General features: G+C 32.8%; 1 protein-coding gene, 1 long non-coding RNA gene and 2 pseudogenes across 2 annotated transcripts; 2 read left to right on the top strand and 2 right to left on the bottom strand.

Annotated features, from left to right (window-relative positions):
• The first annotated feature begins 6269 nt into the window (after positions 1-6269).
• On the top strand, positions 6270-8217 carry LOC120116573 (annotated as a pseudogene).
• Positions 8218-9496: 1279 nt separating this feature from the next.
• LOC120116562 (heavy metal-associated isoprenylated plant protein 12-like) lies at positions 9497-10219 on the top strand. The gene is made up of 3 exons (XM_039137020.1): positions 9497-9588; positions 9695-9770; positions 9874-10219. The coding sequence occupies exons 1-3, from the start codon at positions 9583-9585 to the stop codon at positions 10200-10202; spliced, it is 411 nt and encodes a 136-aa protein (XP_038992951.1). The 5' UTR covers positions 9497-9582; the 3' UTR covers positions 10203-10219.
• A 434-nt stretch (positions 10220-10653) lies between these two features.
• LOC120117028 lies at positions 10654-16104 on the bottom strand (annotated as a pseudogene).
• A 481-nt stretch (positions 16105-16585) lies between these two features.
• On the bottom strand, positions 16586-17578 carry LOC120116555. The gene is made up of 3 exons (XR_005515568.1): positions 17502-17578; positions 16790-16988; positions 16586-16666 (listed from the first exon to the last, which is right to left on the bottom strand). It is a non-coding gene; the product is annotated as an uncharacterized LOC120116555 (long non-coding RNA).
• Positions 17579-17850: the final 272 nt, after the last annotated feature.

Genomic DNA, 17850 nt, shown 5'->3' with positions numbered 1-17850 from the left:
AGGTGTCCTATAAAGATCTATGAGAAGATCTTTTTGGCCGACCTGATGAAGTTACATTGGGAGAAGTTTGACTTGATTCTTGGCATGGATTAGTTGAACAAGTATCGAGTTAATCTCGATTGTGAGTCTAAGAGAGTTGTTTCTAAGACTCTCGATAACCATAAGATTGTGATGATTATGGAACATCATGGATTCCTTATGAATGTTGTATCTACTTAAGTAGCTGAGTGGATGATCAAGAAGGGTTTCGAAGCATTTCTTGCTTATATTCTAGATATTAGGAGTTACTGATCTGACATTGAAGGCATCCAGATTGTTAAGAAATTTCCCGATGTTTTATCTGAAGAGTTTCATAGATTGTCATCGGATAGAGAAGTTGAGTTTGAGATTGAAGTCTATTCTGGTTCTACCCCAGTTTCGATGGCTCCTTAAAATATGATCCCAAAAGAGCTTAAGGAACTGAAAGTCCAACTCCAGGAGTCATTATATAGGTTTTTATTCGACCCAATATTTCACCGTGGGAAGCCCCGATTCTCTTTGTCAAGAAGAAATATGAGACATTGAGACTCTATATTGATTACATGAAACTGAATAAGCTTACAGTTAAAAACAAATTTTCTCTTCCTAGGATCGATGATTTGTTTACTCAGTTTCTGGGGGATTCTATATTCTCGAAGATAGACTTGAGGTATGGTTATTACCAACTTAAGGTAAAAGATTTTGATGTCCCAAAGACTTTTTTTCATACTCGCTAAAGACATTACGAGTTTTTAGTGGTGTCATTTGGGTTAAATATTCCTGCTTCTTTTATGGATATGATGAATCAGGTATTTCGACCCTATCTGGACCAGTTTATGGTTATATTCATTGACGACATACTGGTGTATTCTCGAACTGAAACATAACATGATGAGCACTTAAGGATTATTCTACAGACTCTAAGGGAACACAAGTTGTACGCCAAGTTAAGAAAGTGTGAGTTTTGGCTCAGCGAAGTGACTTTTCTAGGGCATATAGTTTCTAAACTGAATGCAACCCAAGAACGTCTCAGAGATTCATAGTTTCTTGGTATTAGCTAGTTAATATCGTTGTTTTATCGAGGGGTTCTCCATTATTGAAACTACTCTAACGAAACTTTTAAGGAAAGATTTTACATTTGTCTTTTTTGAGGATCAACAAGCTAGCTTTGAGAAACTGGAGATTGTTCTAACTCTAGCCCTAGTGTTGATTTAACCTGATTCTGGGAAGGATTTTTCTATCTACAATGAAGTTTTTCACTCGGGATTAAGATGTGTTTTGTTGCAAGATGGAAAGGTTGTCGCTTATGTGTCACTTCAGTTAAAGTTGCATTAGCGCAACTATCTCACTCATGATCTAAAGTTAGTTGTCGTGGTCTTTACCTTGAAGATATGGAGACACTATCTCTAAAGAGAAAAGTGGTATATCTATACCGGTTATAAAATTCTGAAGTATATAATTACTCAGAAAGAGTTGAATTTGAGACAATATTGTTGTTTGAAGCTTTTGAAGGACTATGATTGTGAGATAGAGTATTATACAGGTAAGGTCAATATGGTGGTTGATGTCTTGAGCCATAAGGCGATATCCGATCTGAGAGCCTTGTTTGCCAATTTGACTTTGTTTGATGACAATAGTTTGTTAGCAGAGTTACAGGTTAAACCAACTTTGCTCGAGGAGATTAACGCCAAACAACTCCTTGATAGCTTCTTACTTCCCATTATTGAGCAGGTTGAGCAGGGAACGAGTTCAGAGTATACTTTCAATCAAAATGGTATTATGTTCTTTCATTGCAGTTACTGCATCCCTAAAGATAATTAGTTTATATGGGCTATTCTTAAGGAGGCTTATAGTAGTCCTTATGCTATACATCCTGACGGGGACAAATTGTACAAAAATCTCAATGAGCGTTATTATTGGGTTAGCATGAAGAATGATATTTCAAATTTTATGGCGAGGTACTTAACTTGTCAGCAGGTTAAAGCAGAGCATCAACATCCGTTTGGATTATTACAATCTATTAATATTTTTTAGTAGAAGTGAGAGCACATTACGATGGACGTTGTTATCGGTATTCCTCTGACTCCTTCTAAAAATGATTATGTTTGGGTGATTGTGGATCAACTCACCAAGTCAGCTCATTTTATCCCTATTCGAGTTAATTATTCTCTAGACAAGTTGGCTAGATTATATATCTCTAAGATCGTTAGACTCAACGGTGTTCTGTTGACCATCATCTCCGACTGAGATCCAAGGTTCATTTTTAGGTTATGGAAGGCTTTACATGAGGCTCTAGGTACTCATTGGAATTTTAGTACAGTTCTCCACCCGTAAAATGGTGGTCAGTATGAGCAAGTGATTCAGGTACTGGATGATATATTACATGGTTGTGTGATTGACTTTCATGGTAGTTGAAAAGATTTCTTACTTTTAGCTGAGTTTACTTACAATAACAGTTATCAGGTAAGTATTCACATGTCATCGTATGAGGCTCTGTATGGATGTCAATTTCGTACTCCTATCTTTTGGACAGAGTTGCATGATAAAAAATTTGGGTTCAGAGTTAGTTCGAGAGACTGAGGATACTGTCAGATTGATCCGTGATTGCCTGAGAGAGGCATTTGATAAGCATAAATCATATACAGATCAGCGACGGAAGGATATCGAGTTTGAGGTTGGAGATCAATTTTTTTGGTATCTCAGTAGAGGAAGGTGATGAGATTTAGACGTAGGGGTAAGTTGAGTCCGAGATTTATTGGGCCATATCGTATTCTCAAGAGAATCAGACTTGTTTCTTATCAGCTTGAGTTGCCTCCCTAGCTCAGTTGCATTCATGATGTTTTTCATGTATCCATGTTGAGGCGATATCGTCCAGATCCAGGTCACATCATTCAGGTTGAGAAAGTAGAGTAGAGACCTGATTTATCCTATGAGGAGGAGCCCATTCAGATTTTAGATCGAGATGAGAGAGTTCTTCGAAATAAGCTTATTCCAATGGTCAAAGTTCAATGGAGCAATTGTGGCCCCTCACATTGGAGTCGATGGAGACTCAATTTTTGCATATATTTCTATCAGGTAAATTTCAAGGACAAAATTTCTTTTAAGAGGAAAGGAGTTGTCACACCCTAAATTAAGGCCTAAAATTTTCTTAAATTTATTTCGAGGACTAAATTGAAATTTTAATTAAATTCAAGGACCATAGTTAAAATTAGATTAAATTTGGATCCAAATTAATAAAATAATTAAAACTAGAGGACCTATAATATAATTAGACCATTTCCCCTAAATGTGGGTTTAAAAGCCCCAAAATTTAGAAACTTTTCATTTTTAGAAAGTTTAAACCCTTATTTTCTCTCTCTTCAAACTTTCCTCTTTTAGAAGGAAATATTTAATCGATGTTTCATCACCTACCATTTTTCTATTTTTGACACCTCATGCACCATCATGTTCCTTGCGTTATCCCGAGTCTGCAAGTCTCCATCTTGCCTCCGTTGTCGCCAGCGTGTGATGGGTTGAGAAAGATCAAGTTTCTGACGTTGCGAAATCGAGCTCTCTGTCATTCACCGATGTGAACTAAGCTTGGTAAGTGTCTCAAAACCCTTTAAAATGCATATATGAATTTTTTCTATAATTTTTTCGAACCCCGAAGGCCCCGCATGCCCCCTCACGTGCCCCCACGCGCAGCGGCAGTGCGTGAGAAAGATCCACCATCTGGTAGATTTCTAGAAACGGCCTGAAACGATCCGACCCACCTGCCCGACCCAACCCGCCTGCCTGATTCGATCTGACCCACTCGCCTGACCTAACATGCCTGCCTGATCTGACCAAACCCGATCTAAATCGGTCAACCGTTGACTGTCGTTGATTTTTCAGAAAACCTCCATCTTGACATTTTTTGACATATTGAATCTAATTTTGCGATTCGCTTTTCCAAATTCTGATCCAAAAGCCCCAAATCGAGCCCATTAATCCGAAAATACTTAGTATTTTTAGCATTTTTTTCTTAGTTATTTGAGGTTTGAATATGGAATTAATTCGGGAATATATTGTTATGAAGGTGATAGTGTTTCTCTCGACTGAGGGTCGATTAGATCCGATGCTTCTCGTCCGTTAGATTCGATCGATTTGTATTCTTCGAGAGTTACTTATAGGTTCTCGTAAATTGTTTAAATAGAGGTAATTATTATTCATATTAGGAATCTGATATAATTTTTTTGGATTCGTAGGATCTAGCGTTGTCGTTGATCGTTATCGGCAGGCTCGGTAGTAGGCTTCCTTGTCATAATACTCAGGCCGATACAAGTATGTTTCATGATAGTGTTACATTATTGTTTAAACTATTTATTTGAATTGTTTTAGATTTCTAATGATACTAAATATTTTTACGTCACGATACATGATTTTCTGATATCTGATTTACTGTATATTTCTAATATGATCTATGGTTACTGTATTTTTGTATCTGATTTTTGAGTATGAAGTATTTTCATGTTTTAATAGATTAAACTATTGTTTTCACTCGAATACATACATGTTTATTATTGTCATTGGGGGTATTTTCGGAGAAAGTATATCAGGCCTAGTCTATGACTTGTAAGACCTTACCATAGCCTCCTCTGCTTTGTGTATAGGGTAAGTCCTTACCACAAGTCCTTATGATATATGTATAAGGCCCTTACCGGGTGTAAATGTGGGTGTATAGTTCTGGGAAACCTACACATTCTGGTGATCGGATGTAAGTAGTGTTCATATTTTTAAAGCATGTTTGATGAACTATTTTTTTACTGAAGTATTTTATCTGTATGTTTTTATACATCGTAAGGAGCACACTGTGCTTTTTAGCTCATTCTGTAAATTTTAACCTTTTCAGATAGTAACAGACCGTAGACTATCAGATTTGGCATCATGAGGACCGACTACTCCTATTTTTGTACCACTGTATATCTCTATATGTCTTTTTGTTATACTTTGGCTACACATGTTTTTGCTACTGTTTTGATATATTTGTATTACCAGTATTTTGTTTTGTATATGTTTTATATGGTTTTCCATTATATGTATATATATATCTTATGAATCTTTCTTATGACTAATTTTATATTATATTTTTATATGGATTTTAATATTATTTTAAATATGAAAAGAATTTCTGAATACGATATGTAACCACCTAGATTTGGTCATAACGTCGAGACCGGGTATAGGGGTTATAAAATTGAAAACGATGAATATTATAGCATAACAAAAGCAATGACATAATACCGTACATGTGTATATTACCTACAAAATTTAAAGAATTGTTTTCATCTAGTATTATAAAAATTTAATATTAAATATATATACAGGTAATAATAAAAAACGGTAATTAAAATTTTAAAACAATATAAATTTATATAAAAGATTTGAAATAAAAAATCGTGGACAAATAAAAAGAATTTCACTATAATAAGATGATAAATTACAACAACAAAAATTATAAGAGACTCAATTACCACAGATTTCTATTTTTCTATCTATTTTAGATTTTTTATCAAATAAATAATACCATAGTTTTATTTTAATTATCTGCTAGAGTGATTATAAGATAATATATGTTTAGAATTATTTTAACAAATTGATAACACATTCTACAAATATAATTGTTAAAACTCAAAACTTCTAAAAAGAGTAATATTCTTTTCTACCGCTAAAAACATTTGATAAATTCTCGTATCACAATTTTTTTTGGATTATGAACAGTTATTCATCATCGTAATATTAGTTTAATACCAAAGTTTCAAAGAATATTAACACTACCATATAAAAATATTCCTTAATAATTACTTGATTGACACCTGTCAAGTTATAGCAGTTTTTCTCCCTTATTAATATATATATGCGTTTAAGATTCTCTTGAATTATGATTATTCTATATTTGTAATTCACTTGCATAATTTCGACTATAAATTTATATTCTTCTTTAACATTACTTTTTTTCGTCTAGAATTTTTCATATAAAATATGGCGGCTTAATATGTTTTCTTTCCTTTAATATACTCCTCTTAATTATTTTATTCGGTTTTATAATATTAATAATATTTTGATGTGAAATATGAAATATGATGTGAAATATTTTTTTTTAAATTTTGATGGAGATTTAGGCTGCCAAAACACTATATATACACGTCTCGGTGTCATCGACTATGCCCATAGCTTCATTACCTGCAATTGCTTTCTTGTCTTTTTTCCAGAGTTTGAAACCAGTGGAAACGATGGCTTCAACCGGTGAAACCCAAAAGACTCCGATCCATACCTCCGATGAGGAAGCAAACTTGTTGGCCATGCAACTTGTGACTGGATCAATCCTACCCATTGTGCTTAAGTCAGCCATAGAACTTGACGTCTTGACCTGCTCGAGATCATGGTGAAAGCCGGTCCAGCTGTTTTCCTTTCCCCGGAAGAAGTTGCTTCCAAGCTTCCCACCACCAACCACGATGCACCAGTTATGCTAGACCGCATCTTCCGTCTCCTAGCGAGCTACTCCGTCCTCACTTGCAACTCCACCACCCTTCCTGACGGCAAAGTCGTGAGACTCTATGGTCTCGGCCCTGTCTGCAAGTTCTTGACCATGAACCAAAATGGTGCATCTCTTTCCAGCCTGAGTCTCATGATTCAAGACAAGGTCATTATGGAGAGCTGGTATGTGTGGAAATATATTGATTTATACGTTTGATTTACTAAACATTTTCAACAATATACGTTGGACTGTTTTCAGGTACTACTTGAAAGATGCAGTGTTGAATGGTGGGATTCCATTTAACAAGGCTAATGGCATGGGCGTATTTGAGTACCTTGGCAGAGATTCTAGACTCAATATGATTTTCAATAAGGGAATGTCTGATCACTCCACCATTCTCATGAAGAATATTCTTGAGATGTACGATGGCTTCGACGGACTAAAAACATTGGTCGATGTGGGCGGTGGTACCGGAGTCACCCTTTCCATGATCGTCTCCAAGTACCCCCACCATCAATGGCGTTAACTTCGATTTACCTCATGTCATTAAGAATGAACCTGCTTACCTAGGTATAAAATTATCCTTGCCTCACAAGTAATTGGAATGATTACCAATAGCGATTTCAGAAAAAACTCCATTTTTTATCTAAAATAATTCGTATATGTTTTTAATTTAAAAATATAATAAAAATTATATATATATATATATATACTGGATAAATCTAGAAAAAAAATATTAATTGGATCAATATAATTTTCTTAACATAATTTGTACATATTTTTTTAGGGTAAACTAATTATTTATACACTCATCTACTACTTAATTTAATTTTTGGTCACACAACTATTACTTTCTCAAAATCATACATAATCTTACGTCTTGGTTCTATTTTGATCATCTACAGTTGAAAAATTAACAATGATGTTAATATGACTTTTTAATTATTTTCAATTCTGATGCGACATTATCTTATGATGATATGTCAACATCACTGTTAATTTTTTAAAAATGAGTGACCAAAATATAACATTAAGTGTGATTTAAAATAAATAACGGTTGGGTGATTAAAACAAAAAATAATTAATAAGTGAGTGACTAAATCAGTGATATATTCTTTTCGGGCATAAGGTGGGACACGACCTAGGTAGGCTTAGGCCAGGATACGCCCATGTTAATATATTTCCGTATTAAAACTTGACTTTTTCATTCAAATTAAATTGTTTCGAACATAGGTGTGAAACATGTTGGCGGAGACATGTTTGAAAGTGTTCCAAAAGGGGATGCCATGTTCATGAAGGTGTGTTCATTCAACTTAAAATCATATACATTAAGAATTTTATCAGCCTAATTAATCAGAACACTATACTATTGATATCTGTGTGCTCGTGTAGTGGATATGTCACGCTTGGAGCGATGAACAGTTGAACACTGCTCGAAATTCTTGAAGAAGTGTTACGAAGCTTAACCGGACAAGGGAAAAGTGATAGTTGCCGATAGCATTCTTCCGGATCACCCAGATTCGAGTCTCGCCACGAAGTTAGTTGCCACTTTTGATTGCATCGGGATGGCTCACAACACCGGTGGAAAAGAGAGGACCGAAAAGGAATTTGAGGCCCTGGCAAAGGGTGCTGGATTTCAAGGCTTTCGAGTAAAATTTTCTGCTTTCGGCACCTATATCATGGAGTTTCTCAAAACTGATTGAATCTTTGTTTTAGACTGCTAAATAAAAGATATATCCAATAATATCAATACTTTCGATTCCACCGCTTGAATCGAAATGTTTAATAATAATAATAAATCTTAATAAAGTATGACTTGTGTACTTGCACCACACAAATCTTCTCTTTTCTTCTCTTCTCTTCTCTTCAACAAAGTTTTAAAGCACTTTTTTATTAAGCTAAAAATATTATACAGTAGTATATATTTTAAATATTTTTAATTATTCGATAATAAATATTCAATCATCCTTATAGTTGTTGGTGTTTAAATTTGTGAGTTCTAGAAATAATAATGCTTCTTTTAATTATTGAGATAAATTGGTTCGGGCGTAGTTTTAAAGCACGAATTTATAAAATGGGTAAACATTAAGAATTAAAATATTAAAAATATAAATTACATTTTTTTAAGATTTTATGTTATAGATAATTTTTTTCTTATTAAACGAGTAATATAAAAAATTAAATCATGTTGAATAAAATTTGAATCATAATCATCAACGACTAGTTGGTTTAGTGCGATGAGACACTAGATTCAAATTAGTCAGAAGGGTTAAAGATTCGAATCATGAGATTTACGAATGGAGAAAATTGAGTTGTGAGGGTTAATTGATCAATAGATTAATTTATCAATAGATTGATACCAATAATTATGAAAAAAAATGAATCATAATTCATAATATTAAATAAAATTAATTACCTAACCCTATTTCAAGTAGCACCTTTCGAATAGATTTCCCTCGTACACGTGATTGAGAATGAAAAGAACAACCTGCAAAAGCCTTTGTTTTCAACTGAAAGGCCAAAGAAATTATTTAGCAATTGCAGTTGAAGCACGATGACGAATAAAAACAAAAATGATGTGGAAAAACTGATAGAAAAATATTTAATATAAATAAATTAATTAATTAATTAATTAATAGCCTAGACGGGACCCGAAAACTATCCAAGTTCATTCACCTGTCCGACTTCAGCATAGTAAGGTAAGAAATAACGCGTCCATATTACACTGTTAAAACCCGTCATAAAAAATTATCATCATTTCATCCTAATTTAAGGACTTTTATTATAAGCTTACCCACCATCTATAAAAAAAATGAATTTTAGCTAAATCTTTTTCAAAAGGTTGATTGTATTATCGGTATCGTTTTACACTGACGTACCTTCCACGAACCTGGAAAAGGCAAACAGTAACTTGACTTAAGTTGACTTGATTCCTTATAAATTTCATAAGCTTTGAGCTTTCCTTCAAAACCAAAGCTTTTACAGCACCTTCTTCTTCTAATATCCTCCCTTTCTCCCCCATCCCATTTCCCCAGTTTTGCTACGCAGAGTACCCCCAGATCTCGAAAATGAAGGTTCGATATATATACATATACATATACATTGCTTTTACACTTTGGAGTCTTGCTTTCATCGAAATATTAACAGAAACTGGTTTCGCTTCTTTTTTTCTTCCGACAGAAGGTTGTGTTGAAATTGGATTTTCACGACAACAAATGCAGACAGAAAGCCATGAAGATAGCCTCTGGTGTTTCAGGTATTGTAGTTCATAGTCATATAATCCTGATTAACTTTGGAATCGAATCGGATTTCATTTTGAAAACTAACTCTAAAATGAATTTATTTATTTTTATTGGCAGGGGTCGAATCAGTTGCCATGGATAAGGATCAAAAACTAACGTTGACAGGGGTCATTGATCCGGTGGAGGCAGTGAGGAAACTAAGGAAGTTATGTCACACCGAAATAGTTTCGGTCGGACCGGCGAAAGAGCCGGAGAAGAAGAAAGAAGAGCCGAAAAAAGAGGAAAAGAAAGTCGAAAAGAAGGAGGATCCCAAGAAAAACCAGCAGAAAGATGTTATAGTAACCTACCCGTACCCGCCGGTCGCCCAATACTATCCTCCGGTGCCCTATTGTTACTCTTACGGTAAAATCGTTGAGGAAGATCCAGCTGGTTGCATTATCTTGTAAATTTTTGTTCTTATAGATTATATATTCGAGTACCGTTAATGAAGAAGACGAATAAATTTTATCTTTTGTATTTTCAGACAAACACTCAAAGCTGAAAGCTCTCAAATTTTGATATAAGCTCCCAAACCTCCAAAACAATATTATTTGTGTTGAATTCCATGCGTTTTAAAGAATTTTTGTAAAAAATTAAATTGAGTTCATTCGTGATCACAAAACAAATTAAAAAAATAATATTTTCTGACGACCGATTGAAAAAAATCTTTTTTTTTTCTTTTTACTTTGGTATCGGTATAAATGAAAACTGAAAAAAAAACTTGAATATAAAGAACTAATTAACTAAATGAATGAATGGAAATTGAGTATTCAAGAATACTGCTTTCAAGCCAAGTAACTATTAAAAGTTTCTTTAAATTTCGTCACCAACGGCTGACGCTACTGGGCCAGATCTTTTTCAAACACGTGATTGAGAAAGAAGGACGAATATCCACTCGACCCAACGGCGAAATTGTATAGCAATTGCAGTGGCACCTGATACAAAACCAAGTTTAATCAATTAACATATTTATTATTATTTTAAGGCTTAATAGAAAAAAGTGTTTAAATTATATTTTTTTGGTTTAGTGTAATTTTTTTCCGGTTAATCTAAGTGGTTAATATTATAAACGTTATCATTTTAAGTGTTCTAACTGTAACGATCGTTAAAAGATTTTGTCAAGTCGCACGTATCATGTTATATGATAATTTTAAACATTTTATTTTAAATAAAAACTTAAAATTTTCTCAAATCTTATAAAAATTTTAATTTCAATCCTTCTATTTACGTTGGTGGTCGTCAGCCTTTGTCACTGTCATTGCCGTCGACTGAACCTATTCCTGATCATGTCTCCACCTGACAATCAGTAATCATCTGATGAAATCCGACTAGGAAGAATTAGGACGAAAGAGGGAGGGAAGGGGAGGAATTTTGCCGCAAAGAATTTGATACATGGTGAGGGGAGGTTTGCACAGGGCGGGCTTGGTGTGGTGGGGGATAACTTTTTTTAATGATATTTTAATTTTAAAAATATAGATATTTAAAATTTTACAAAAGTTGCACGTGTTATGTTATCGTAATTTTAGAAAAATTTAAATTTTTTAAATATAATAATATTTTTTTATATTTTTTTAATAAATTTTTAAAATTACTATAACGTGACATGTGTCACTTAACAAAAAAAAATTAACGCAATTATAGTCAAGACACTTAAAATAGTAATGTTTGAAATGATAGGCACCTAGATTGACCGAAAAAAGTTTAGGCACCTAAATGAGAAAAAATATATAGTTTAGGAAATTACTTTTATATTAAGCCTTATTTTAAATAGGGTAATGTACTGATCCCTCGACTATAGAGTGTTGTTTTATTGAGTCCCATGACTAATAAAAGTTACAAAATGATCACTCAACTATTCATATATTCTAAACTCGCTCTTTTCTCTTAAAAAATTGGTGGTCATCTGAGCTGAACGTTAACATGTAGACCAGAATATGATAAAATCTGATCACACAACCATTTGAGCTATATTTTGTGCATCGAATCTCCATTTACATTATGTCATCAAGCTATTGCTTAAAGCGTTGATGTCGAACCAATACTTGAAAGTAACAACGATTCCATTAGATATCATTAAAATGTAATTTTATCATATTCAAATCAGTAGGTTAACGTCTAACTCAGACGACTATCAGTTTTTTTATCAAAAAAATGATGAGTTTGGAATATATGAATAGTCAAATGAATATTTTATAACTTTTAAAAGTTAGGGGATTCAACAAAAGAACACCCTATAGCCTGGGGACCATTTGTGTAATTTACCCTTTTAAACATAGATAACAAGATGGAAGAAGATCCCGCCGTTTGTGTTATCTGCTAAATTTTTGTTCCAATAGTTAATCAAATTATTTTAATTATTTTAATAATAAATTTCTGCAATATATACTTTTAATTATATAATGAAGAATATTTCATAAAATTCTGTTGAAAATGACTTGATGATAAAAACTTTATCGAGTCATTGTATTTTATTCTAATCATTTTAATATGTATATTTTTTAAAAAAAATAAAATTTTAATATTAACCTTAATGATTGTGATTAAACTTATTAAATCAAATTTTACTATCAGTTCTTGTATTATGTTTAAATTATAGATTTAATTTTTATTATTCAATTTCATCATCTAAATCTCGTAATCTTGAGAAACTGATCAAATTAGAATTAAATGATTAAGTTTAAAATTTATATATAATAGAAAAACTAATAATATAATTAATATTTTATAAAAAAATAATATTTATTATTTATTTATAATATGATCTTAATCAGCCTGTTCCCATCGTGGTGTTTTTCACTTTTTCCACACCACTTATATTTTTCAAATCCTAGAAAAAGAACCCTTCTTCTATGTGTCCCAATCAATCCACCCAAAAGTTATAAATAATAAACATTATGGTCAATAATGGCATGCTATGGAGCACATCCAAATAAAGCTTGCTCCTTCATTACACCCAAATTATAAAAGTTTGATGAACTTATTATTTTGATATTGAAATTTTAGTTAATAAAAAGTAAAATTTTTATTATACGAACTCATCAAGTGATCTTGGTGGCTAAGGGAAATGTTGTTCTTTCTATAGATTTTAGATTCGAGCAATTGCATCTATAAGATTATGTGATATCAATGGTTAAAAATAATATATATACTACTTTGTAATAACTTAACACAGTTTAAAAAAAACTCATTGTCACCCCTGTAAATTTAGAATTCCAAATTGACCCATTAGTAAAAATTTTCTTAGGGAAACTAGTGGAGATCATAGAGACAAAAAAAGTAGATAAGAGAAGAAAAAAACTCAATTGATTTTACATCAAATTTAATATTTGTTTTAGTTAGTTTATGGCAGGTTTTTTTTTGGATTAGTTTAATCTTTTAATTTTCATTCTGTTAGCATCGTTAGTTCGTAGATGTTTTCCGTTAAAAAATAATTTATGACCCAATTTAATTTTACCGCATGACATTTTTGTTAAAAAATTGTAAGTAAAATAAAAAAAGCTAAGATTATAATTTGTAATTTTAAAATATATATATATATATATATATATATATATAAAAATAATTATGCTTAAGTAATTTTAAAAATTCAAAAATTATAAGAATATAAAAAATCTAATAAATATTCTATTAATTTTTTAAAAAAATATTTTTTTTTAGATTTTTAGTTTTTTATTTTTTTTATTACACGTGGGAAATCTGGTTGAACCACTTCATTTATATATATATATTTTTAAGAGAAATTGTCCATAGATCAAAGTGATGATGTAATTGAAAGTTGAAATATCATATTGACTGAAAAAAATAAAACGACCAAAGTAAGAATTTTTCTAGAATAGAGGGGTTAAAGAAGTTATTAAACCTTAAAAATAGTAATATAATCTTTGCATAAGAATTGGATTTGATTTCCCTTCCTCGATTATTAAAAAAAACTTAAATCCTAATCAATAATATTATTAAATATTTGTATTTTGGAATCTATTGGATCTCAAACAAGTTTAATATATTTGATTAAGATATTGTGATTAAATACCCAATTGATGCGATGGATCCAATGCTTCTTGTTAGAAGTATTTTAGGCCTTAGTTGGATGTTTTAATTTAATTTTTTTAATAATAATTTGGATGATTATATGATAATATTTGTTTAGAATTTTTTTAATCTATTGACAATATATACCCATCTTGCCGACATAATTGTTTGAATACATAATTTTTAAGAAAAATAACATTTTCTTTTATTATTGAGATCACATGATGATTTTAATTTAATGTCGTTAATGAAGGGGAAATAAGGGGCACGGGGAAGTGCACTGGTCAGGCCATTGCCACGCTCGAGTTTTATCCAAGCTTGAACCGTCACTACGTCCCCCTCTTGTATACCTTCTTCACCCTCGGTCTCACATCTAACATCAACCGTTAGGGAAGGCATCATTTCCAACACCAAGTCAACATCTTGTACTTCAGCAGGAGAAAATCCTGCAGTTTGCGTTAGAAGTTGAGCACGATCTTCCATAGTCATGTCTCGAAGGTCTTGAAACGTTCTCACCTTCTGCAACAGAGCATAAATAACTCTTAACCGGGAGATAGGTTAAAAGGCCATGAAGCTTGGATTTCCCTAAGTAATCCAACTTACACAAAAACGAGCAAGAATCTTTCCGTTGTATTTTTGTACCATATATATCAGAGACCTAAAACCCCTAGACACTGCGAGGCTGTTGTTTTGACCTTTCAAATAACACTGCCACGCACATAACCACACATGATTTCAACTTAATTATTTTCTTATGTATTTGAAAATTATTTGGCAAAACAGAGTAGTTTCTATAAGCCAAATACTAGTAATCTTACACCTTATTATCCTGAAAATTAAGGATTTCCATGGCATCCACCCATGAAGTTGGTTTTGGCTACATTGTAATCACATGAAGCACAAATTGCTTCTTTATATTTTCACTCGAGAATTGGGTTTACGGAAGTACTTGAGTATAGAAAATCTTGAACATGTTCAGCAGGCACGATAATGTATTATTATTGGTCCTAGAAGTCTACTCAGACAGAAATGACAGGTGGGTGAAGCTGACCTTCAGTAATTCTTCCAGCAGTCGAGGTGCAAGTTCTAGCATGCGCTTGAAATCACCAAACAGAGCTGGAGATAAGGCAGCTGATTCATGGGTTAACTGTGCTTGAATCAACAACTCAGTCTGGATAGAAAATGACACAAAAGCAATCATAAGAAACTCTGTCAGGAATCAGAGTAATTAATTCTACTCTCTCCTTACAGATAAATCCTAGCAGTCAGCATATAGGTACCTTCACTATAGCTGGATGCTGCTTCCAAAATTTAGCTTGCTCTTGCTTAATGTTCTTAAGGTCCAGATTCAACTCACTCCTAACTGACATAAAAGCTTTTGGAGAGGTTCATCATCAGTCCTACGAACTGGAATCTCCATGTATTCAGCAGCCTTGGTGAAGACTTCCATGACTTTGCTGTAAATCAGGTAAAACAACAAATCAAATCATTTTGCAAAGAATAATACAAACTCCACAAATTCATACAGTTAAGGGATTAAAAAGAAATTCAATTAGACTTCCAAGAAATGTTAAAAATTATAGGTATCAGAATCAAAAGAAAAATTAAATCAAGGAAGTCAGAAATCTAGGTTATGAAACCCTGTACACACTTAAAATCCTCAAATACACTGATAACTGCTTTCGCTCAAGGTACAACATAATAATAACCAAAGCTTCGGTAAAAACAAGTTCATATGTAACTAGACATGAAAGGACGAAGGGACATCTTTATTTACTAATTATAGCCCCGACCCTAAAAGGGGGGGTTCTTGCTACTCATTGATTCACTGTAGAGTTTGTAATTAGTGATCATAAATATTTTTTTATTGAGAAGAGTACCTTGGGGCCAAAGAAGGCTTCATGAAATAATAGTAAGTGGATAGTGTTTGATGCATGACATAGTTTCCCGTGTACTTTGATGACCTTGATAGATATACGACAGCAATCACCAATGGCAAGAGAATACAAACACCAACAATCCAGAGTAAGAAAATGCCACCAGATGCTCCATCAATGTCCAGCAAGAACTGAGGAAGAGCAATGCCCATTTGAAAACCCTGCACCAAAAAGGTATGGCCTTGCCTTAACTCTTAAAGAGGGTTAATTATCTTATTAATTAGAAATTCAGAGTTAAATAAATCACTGCTTTTTCTAAAATATAAGAGACTGATTACTTGTGTTCCATCTGGATGTCCATATTTCTCGAAATTTTCATGGTATATTGGGTATGTGAGAGCTTGAGAAGCCTTGGCTATATACTCCACAAAATATGTGTGAGCCTCTGAAAAATAATATAATAAAATTGTTAATAAAGAAATGCTATCAATCAAGTGCTTTTTTTTCTTACTATGGCTACAGGAATTCATACAAAAATACGAGTAAAACACCTTCAACCTGGATCTGGATTTTTATCCGGATGTTATTGAACAGAAAGTCTCCTATATGCTTTCTTTATTTCAGAATCTGAAGCTCCATGTTCCAACCCAAGTATACTGAAAGGCTCAAAAACTTGAACCTGTATGAATAAAGAAAAACAGAGTAGTTCACTTAGTGCAACTCATAACAGCGATCTAGAACATAGGCATCACAGGAACTTCAACTGAATGATGACAGTAGCTGTAGCACAAGAGAACAACAGGAACTCTAACAGCAAGATAATAGCTAAAGAATCTCACATATGACTGATACTCTACTAATTGCATTTACCTCTCGACTAATGCTTTAATGTAATAAACCAAGAATATCATGATGGCCCAGAGCAGCACCAGAGTCAAATTACTACATGTTGATAAGTTTGAGATCTGCATGAACAAAACCAACCCATTCCAAAATCAGAATACACCATAACGCATACTAAATGCTGAAATTCCTCAAAAACTAAAAATTGAATAATAAATTAAACGGGCAGCAAAATGGCAGCTTACCCGCTTAAATATGGATTTGCGGTACTTCCCTGAGCAAGAGCATTCCGCGCACTGGCACTGAATTACCTTTGCTTCCTTGGATGCTGCTCGGCACAATTTGAGAATTGTATAGGGAACCAGAGGCAGTGTCATTATTGTTAAAATGAAAATTGGAAACATAGCACTATTCTCTTCCGAAGCAGCCATGGCGACCTTCTACCTTATACAAGTTCCAATCAGTTAATGCACAAGTAAAATCAGCAATTCTACAGTAACATACATTTCCTTCTACTATAATTTATATTAAATAAAAAAGTTGAACAGAAAATTCAATTACACATAAATATTTTTTAAAAATGCCTCATTTTAAAAACAAGAAAACCAGGTTAGGTCCTGAACTCCTGGCTCCTATTATTGGGGGGAAACAAAAAAAGCCCCAATTACAAACTGATGAATCTGGTACTGAAATGAAATTGAGCGTAAAGCTGCTAGCACCGCCAAAATCGACCAGCAGCTATTGTCTATTAGCTCAAACCAACTGGGATATTGAGTTAAAAATAAAGCAAAAAACAGTAGAAAATCCTAACATCCGAAATTGAAACGAAAATTCTAAGGACGTAAACTACAATTCGGATTAAAAACAATTAGCTGATATTCGAATAATCATTCGTGATTATAAAAAAATGTAAAAATTAAACATATTTGCATAACATCGAAAGAAATGAATATTAACCTGTGAAAAATAAATTTCAGATCACGATCTGCTTCAGAGACGACTCTGTGTACGATGGCGCCAGTCAGTGTAATAAAGAGGGGGAAATGTAAGTGAGATAGTAACGCTATACTCTTGCGTTTTGTAATGATTTTTAAGGATAAACTAATTGGTAGGCCACTCAATTATTAGTAAGATTATAAACTAAATATTTAATTTTTAAAGGCCACAAAAAAGTCAGTGAACCATTAAATATGAAACGGGTGATAGAAAATGCGTTAGAAAATATTTCTTAATGATTTCTTTATTGGAAAAATCACACCAAATGTCACTTGAGTATTTGTATGATTATAAATACATCAATCAATTT

The sequence above is a fragment of the Hibiscus syriacus genome, unplaced genomic scaffold (genome assembly GCF_006381635.1).
Source record: "Hibiscus syriacus cultivar Baekdansim isolate YM2019G1 unplaced genomic scaffold, ASM638163v2 tig00000916_pilon, whole genome shotgun sequence".
NCBI lineage: Eukaryota > Viridiplantae > Streptophyta > Magnoliopsida > Malvales > Malvaceae > Hibiscus > Hibiscus syriacus.
The sequence above is the reverse complement of the archived record's forward strand: the minus strand, read 5'-3'. Positions and strand labels throughout refer to the sequence as shown.

What these genes read in the sequence shown, in the direction of transcription:
- LOC120116562 (XM_039137020.1), top strand. An exon ending in GATAGCCTCTGGTGTTTCAG is followed by an intron (nt 9,771 to 9,873) that starts GTATTGTAGTTC and finishes TTTTATTGGCAG; the next exon opens with GGGTCGAATCAGTTGCCATG.